Source organism: Octopus bimaculoides, chromosome 7, assembly GCF_001194135.2.
Source record: "Octopus bimaculoides isolate UCB-OBI-ISO-001 chromosome 7, ASM119413v2, whole genome shotgun sequence".
Lineage (NCBI taxonomy): Eukaryota > Metazoa > Mollusca > Cephalopoda > Octopoda > Octopodidae > Octopus > Octopus bimaculoides.
Window position 1 is genome coordinate 23,813,019 of NC_068987.1, and position 7,928 is coordinate 23,820,946.

At 36.0% G+C, this 7,928-nt stretch overlaps 1 protein-coding gene across 3 annotated transcripts in view; it reads right to left on the bottom strand.

The window, feature by feature from the left end:
* LOC106880912 (SLAIN motif-containing protein 2) overlaps positions 1-7,928 on the bottom strand; it is a 99,836-nt gene that overhangs the window by 26,357 nt on the left and 65,551 nt on the right. For 2 of the 3 annotated variants that reach the window (XM_014931079.2, XM_014931077.2), the window contains exon 4: positions 5,069-5,098. The exons of the other annotated variant lie outside the window; for it this stretch is intronic. In XM_014931079.2, coding sequence (XP_014786565.1) covers positions 5,069-5,098 — 30 coding nt within the window. The remainder of the gene's footprint in view (positions 1-5,068; positions 5,099-7,928) is intronic. 3 annotated transcript variants of the gene reach the window in all.

The following is a 7,928-nucleotide window of genomic DNA, read 5'->3' on the forward strand; positions in this document are numbered from 1 at the left end:
AGTATATATATATATATATATACCGGAGTAACAAAACTGTCCGATGAACGGGAACATGAAACTCAGAGTAACGGTTTTTTTGTTATATTTCTGCTGCTTTTAAATAGAGTATATATATATGTATATATATATATATATATATATATATATATATATACATACAAACAGTATATTTGCTATATGTGTGTGTATGTGTTTATCTCAGAAGGCAAAAGTTGACAGTAACTTCAAAGTTCTTAGCAAAAATAAATTTCATACAATATATATATTAAGTTATCTTTCATTTAATGTCTGACTGCTTTTAAGCATGATTTTGCTATGTATTTCCTTATTTTCAAAATAGCCACACTGTATCCCTCTGTGTGTCTATTCAAATCACTGCCAACTTGTGGAGCATTGTCAACACATTTATTAACCAGAGATGGTTGATTTCATTTCCAATGAGTTCAATGTAATTTTTACAAATATACAACTGATTGTTTATGTAAAATAATGTGTGTGTGTGTGCCAGAGAGTATAAAGTCCATATCATTTAATGTAACTATCAATTCTAGAAGGATTAATTGTTAACATACATACACACACACACACACACACACACACACACACACACACACACACACACACCATACACACAAATGCATATGTGTGTATGTTTAAAACATTCATGAGAATCTATGTGAACAATCCCAACACAGATGGCAAAAGGTAATAAAAATAAAAATCAATCAAAAAATTTAGCTAAGAAAGAGACAAATCTTCAAAAGTACAAGAAACTACAATGAATATGGTAGAAATATAATTGACTGAAGAAAAGAAACACATACTGAGATTAACTGGGAGTTGCAATCATCATCATTATTTTTCCATGTTTTTCCATGCTTGCATGGACTAATTATGCAATTACAAGTTAAGTTGTACAACTCATTAGGACAAACACATACTACAATGAAAATACATATTGTTGATCTTAATATTCAAGCAATATTCAAATATTTCATTTAGAAATGTTTAATTCATAAATTCATTTAAATCAAATGATAAATGCCCAAAGTGCAACAAATTACTTCTTTTTTATCATAGTTGATATAAAGAGTGATTAACCCTTTCATTACCACATTTATTTTGAGATACTCTGTGTTTCTTTCAATTAATTCTAAAACAAAGAATTTAGTAAAATAACTTAATTATCATTAAGCTAGTGTTAGGGACATAAACTGTGATTAAGGTTTGGTGGAATATTTTAATTCAAAACTTATGAAAATAAGACATTTGTACAACAGAGCCAGAGGCAGTTTCAGCCGGGTTGATATCGAAAGGGTTAAAACAATTGTCACTTTAACAGAGACAGCTTCACTGGTGTTGAATATTCAATATATACATAATTACACATCATCATCATCATCATCCACATTTAACAGCTGTTTTCCATGCTGGCAGGAGTTAGATGGTTTAACAGTATCCTGCAAGCCCAAGGACAGCATTGAACTCCAACATCTGCTTTAATATGGTTTCTACAGCTGAATGCCCTTCCTAGTGCCAACCAATTTGCAGTGTGTACTGAGGGCTTTTTCTCATACTATTAACACTAATGAGGTTGCAAGACAAAAACCCTCAACTGACATGACGATGTCTGAGAGAGGAGGAATTAGCTTTGTGCCAGATGTTGAAAGACTAAAGTAGTGATATCATATCTTTCATGTCTTTGCTCCAGGGAGTAGAGTTACATTTATTTCAACCCCACCCAGTGGCTCATTTGTTACATTGCAGCAATATCCTTAGTGTTACAGCATTGTATTGTCTCAAATTTTGCTATTAGTTTGACACAGTGTGGTGACAATAATTAAGTGCAATAGTTCAAACTATACTCTTTGCCTACAGATGCATGTAACTTCTTGCCAAAATTTGAAATCAACATTTTAAATGTCTTCAATACCCATCAGAACACACAGATGTACAATGTGTATGTATGTGTTAATTCACACACTTTCTAACCTTCAGTTGTTATTTCATAGTTCTTTAATCTCTGACATTTTGGGGGTAGAACTGGTCATGATTATTTTGGAAAAGGTCAAAACACCCAATTTATGTTTAAAATTACTGATACCTCTTCCTCACAGCTAACTAACTTATTCCACTTTCTCAACTGCTTATATTAATCAATTTTTTATTAACATCTTTTTAATCAGTAGGAGAGGTAGTGTCCATGACCCTTCCCAAGGCCCTTGAAGCTCTGGGAGGAAGGTATTCTCAAAGTGGAAACCTGAACCAAATGTTTGCTACATGCCCCTAAGGTGCCAGATGGTGGTGTTAAACCAAACAATGGATTAAGTATCCCACCCAATTGAGCTACAGCATGACGTGAACTCAAAACACAAAGCTAAAACAAATACCACAAGGAACCAGTTAAATGTAACAATTGTGCCGAACTAGTGATCTGAATTGGTACTTTTTCTATTCAGCCTTGAAAGGATAAAAGGCATAGTTGACTTCAACAGGATTTGAACTTGGAGTGCCAAGTGTCAGGCGAAATACTGCAAAGCATTCTAATCTGAAATTTTAACAACTTTGCTACTTACTGTTTTTATTAATTGTTGAAGACAAACACTTGTTTCTTGAGATTCTACTGTTTCTACTCAAATGATTTTTAATTTTGGGCACAATTACATGTAAAGGATAGAGTGTAGTTGGTTTTTAATTCACCCCAGTTTTGACTGTTTTTATTTTATCTCTCTCAACCCAGAGATGAGAGGCAAAGTTAGCTCCCAACAGCTTTCAACCCAGAATTTAAACAGCCAGCTGTTTTCTCTTTCTCTTTCACACACTCACACACAGAGTTATGTTCTTACAAGTCAGTCATAAGAGTAGGAACGATGGCTATGTTGTTTGCAGAGCCATCTAGTCGAAGTGGTTGACATAAAACTGGGGTGATGTCAGGTATGTAGCAAGACCACATGGAATAAGGCAGCCTATTGTAAAATCATGTCTCTGAGAGAAGGTTACTCCAAAATAGTCAAGGAAGTCATGGCACAGTGTACCACGACTTCAAAGTTTACAAACAAATCATCCATGTGGCTAATAGTCTAATTCAATCATAGGCAATCTGTGACCTGCAAGACTTTGGCTTGACTAATGAAAAATTATCTTGAATTTTTCTTAAGAGTGTAGCCAACCTGATGATGAACCACTTCTCATGTGGCCTGCTTCTCAAAAAAGGCTGCCCATGCCTGGTCTAATCATTCTATATAGTTCTCTAATATGACACACAAACAGAATAACTAACATTTCTCTACTGTACTGTTAGACCCTCCTACATCAAAACTAACAGGTGAGTCCATCATAAGAGTGTGCACATGTGATGTGTGTGTGTCTCCTAAAACCAGTGACCTGGCCCAAAAACTTCCAACAGAGTGGACTTTGATTAAGGCACCAACCAGTCAAAACAGTGGTGTTAAACTAACAGGTTAAGCAAAAACAAAAACTGGAACCATCTATCTGATGGACTCTCACACAGATTATGTTTAACCAAGGTCATTCACAAAGCTTCAGTTGATTTAAGGCTATAGTAAAAAAAAAAAAAGTTGCCCAGGATGTCATGCCTTGAGATTGTACCTGAACACTTATAATTATGATGCAAACTTCTTATCCATGCAGCCATTTATGATGGTATGTAATTTCTGTTTAAAGTTTCAACACATTTTTTTAACCCTTTCGTTACTGTATTTATTTTGAGATGCTTTATGTCTCTTTCAATTATTTTAAATATAACAAAGGATTTAGTAAAATAACTTAGTTATCATTAAGCAAGTGTTAGGAACATAAATTGTGACTATGGTTTGGTGGAAGATTTTAATCAAGAACTTTTGAAAGCAAAACATTTGTACTCAGAACCAAAGCCGGTTTCAGCCGGGTTGGTAACAAAAGGGTTAATTGGAAGGGTGTAGAGTCTGATATATATTTGTCCATTCTTTTGCGTAACATCCATTTTTCCATGCTAGCATAGGTTATTAGATGGTTTCACCATGCGAGACTATGTCCAGAGTGAACACTACAGGTTTGATGGAGAATGGGGTATATTTAACGCAGCATTTTATGAGCAAATACCCTTCTTGTCACCAGTTCTAATCTGTTTCCAATTGTGATTTATTATTTCACTGATCTTTGAAAATGAAAAACAGCAGTTACTATGTCAACAAGGAATGTAAACATCACATTACCTTTTGCTCAGATGGCAACAAGCAAAGATGTGGAAGATCAACATTCATGTGCATGTACGCACACACACACACACACACACACATTATATATTTATGTGTGTGTTATCTCAGGTTATAAACTTGTATCTTAAAATGTCTTAGTTATAACACATACTCTCTCTTTGAAAAATCCAGCTCATTAATAAATATATTTTACATGTATCACACTGCACCTGACACTACTGCTGCTGCTGCTGCTGCTGCTGCTACTACTACTACTACTACTACTACTACACATAGATAGGCAATAATGAAAGTGATGGTATGCAGATGGTACTGTTCACATCAGTTGGAATCTCTCTTAACTTTAAATAAACTACTCTGCCATTGTTTTGAGACACCACCCATCCACTCAGCCATACACCCACACTAACACAAATCAGCAAGGCTTCCAGACTTTTCTTTTATAAACATATACAGGCATTGACTGGTTAACTTGTTTACTGGTTTCTTTTCTTTACGCCTTTTTTTTTTCATTACTTTCAAAGAGTCACAACAATAACATCAACAATGACAGCAACAACCAACAATCAATACAAACAACGCCAAAGACAATACAAATATCAACAACAAGAATAGTGTTGAGAAATAGCAGTCATATCATACCATGTCAATGTGAAGGAATACATTAATTAATATAGTCCTGGATGCACTGTGTCAGATTAAAAGAGAAAGAGTCACATTTGGAAAACCTTGGATCAAAGGTCTTCTGGAGGAGAGCTTACCTGGGATGACATAACAACAACACTAACAACAACACTAAGAGATGCATGTGAATGGAAGAATGAAGAAATGAATGCAGTGCTGTTTACCTTTATTTACAAATGCTGACCTATGTATGGCTGAAAGAAAGCAGACATGGAGTCACTTAGCATTATAGGGAAAGAGAAGAGAAAGAAAAGGGAGTGGACGAGAGAGAGAGAGAGAGAGAGGTGGAGACTGAGAGAGAGAGAGGTGGAGACTGAGAGAGAGAGAGGTGGAGACTGAGAGAGAGAGAGGTGGAGACTGAGAGAGAGAGAGGTGGAGACTGAGAGAGGAAATGATAGCGAGAGCGGAGAAGATGATTTTAAACAGGTACACATAGAGGGACACCCTTCCCTTGTATTATGGTCTTGGAATCCTGAAAATCTTGCCTCATGAAATTCTGTAATGCTTCCATTATAACAAGGGATGCTTGTACAGTAAAAGTTCTTACAACAAAATGTCAACAGACAGAAACATTTGGTGGAGGTTAAAGCAATTGGGGAAAAAAAAAGTTCCCCTCCTCCATTTTGCCTCCAACAAAGCAGAGATTGGCTGTTTACAAGAAAATCTTTATCTTCTGCTTAAATTACCCCACCCTGCTACATCTTAGAAAAGGAGAGACACAGTAGATACACTGGAGTATAAAAAAAAATAATAGTTACAGCATGAGCATTTCTGATCATAGACTTGTTGACCTTGGGCTAAACACCAACAACTATAATGCATCAAACTAATGAGAGCACCTACATGGTCACTCAGCTTCCTAACATTAGCAGCCCAATCTCCCTCACATCCCACCCCACTGCCTTAACCCTTTAGTGTTCAGGTTATTATACTAAACATAATGCTTATTGATTCACATTGTTTTGAATGAATCATGCATTATCTCGTGTCTTTGAGATTTCGATTGTGATTGTTTAATGTAGAATAACATAACATTGTAGGTTACGTGTGAGAGCCTGGATCAGGTCAGTTCGAACATAAAATAAATGGAACATTTTGGCCAGATATGGCCAGTTTAAATGCTAAAGTGTTAAACAAGGCTAAACATATTAAATTATGTTGTCAGTACACAGTTTTAAGAAAAATATGATGGTAAGGATACTGTTGATCAGCCCTGATGCTGGACTAAACACCCATAAAAGTATCTAATGTACCACAATTTATTGCTTGAGTGACACAATTCTCTCTGGCTGTTAAAATAATCAAGCCAGCTGTGAAACATAAGCAACTCTAAAGTTTAGGAGTTAACAAGAATAAATTACCTTTCTAACATCACACCTCCACCATGATCATTTCTTGCTCAGCACATGACATACGTGTACAGAAATCATCATTATCACTACTGATGTACATAGAAGGCCAGTAGTAGTTCTCCATACAGTAGTAGTTCTCCATACACCTTAAGTATGTATCATTTGTGAAGACAATTATTTCTGTACCTGTCCAAACTTATCAATGGTATCCACATAAAACAATGAAATAACCTCTGTGCAATAACCTCGTGCGTTGGGCCTCACAGAGACCATTGGCATTATGTTGTGCTTGAGAAGACCCGTCAAGCTGATCAAAATTGCAGTCGTAACAGATACTGGTGTCATGCAAATGGAACCCATGCCAGTGGCATGTAAAAGCACCCACTACACTCTCATAGTGGTTGGCATTAGGAAGGGCATCCAGCTGTAGAAAACCAAGCCAAATCAAACTGGAGTCTGGTGCAGCCTTCCAGCCCCAGTCAAACCGTCCAACCCATGCGAGCATGAACAAGGGATTTTAAATGATGATGATAATGGTGATGATGATGTAGTTGCTCAACTTACTTGAAATATCACTCATATCTTCAAACAAAAAAGTAAAGGTATATATATATACTAATAATATAATAATAATATAATATAACATATATATATATATATATATATATATATATATATGTATAGGTGCAGGAGTGGCTGTGTGGTAAGAAGCTTGCTTCCCAACCACATGGTTCCGGGTTCAGTTCCACTGTGTGGCAATTTGAGCAAGCGTCTTCTACTATAGCCTCAGGCTGATCAAAGCCTTGTGAGTGGATTTGGTAGACGGAAACACTGTATATATTTCTGTGTGTATCTGTGTTTGTCCCCTCATTATCGCTTAACAACCGATGTTGGTGTGTTTAAATCCCTGTAACTTAGCAATTCAGCAAAAGAGACTGATAGAATAAGTACTAGGCTAACAAAGAATAAGTCCTAGGGTCGATTTGTTCAACTAAAGCGGTGCTCCAGCATGGCCACAGTAAAAGAATAAAAGAAAAAGAATATATATAAAAGTATATATATATATATATATATATATATATCGGATAATGTAGTCCTAGATACACTACATTCAATTAAATGACAAGATGATCACATCAGGAACACTTTTGATTACTGGTTTGTTCAATCAGTATTGACCAGAAACTAAATAACAATGGATAGCTAGATAAACTGGGCCATTAACAGTTAAATGGTTTTGCTAGGGATAAAATGAATCATTGACCCATGCAGAGAATAATTTAGTGCTTTAAAAGCATGACCAGCTGTGACTTAAGAGATTAGGCTAACAAAAAATAAAATTAACTTATAACCTGAACTGTCCTTGGTCACCTTGGAAACTGGTCTTGTGCTAAAAAAAAATTTTGCCCAACTATCATCTGTTTAACTTACATTCAGTGCACCAGCATGACCGCAGCCACTTGGCTGAAACACATAAATAAATAAAAATTCAAGAATGCTCATCATCATCATCATCATCATCGTCGTTTAACGTCCGCTTTCCATGCTAGCATGGGTTGGACGATTTGACTGAGGACTGGTGAAACCGGATGGCAACACCAGGCTCCAGTCTGATCTGGCAGAGTTTCTACAGCTGGATGCCCTTCCTAATGCCAACCACTCAGAGAGTGTA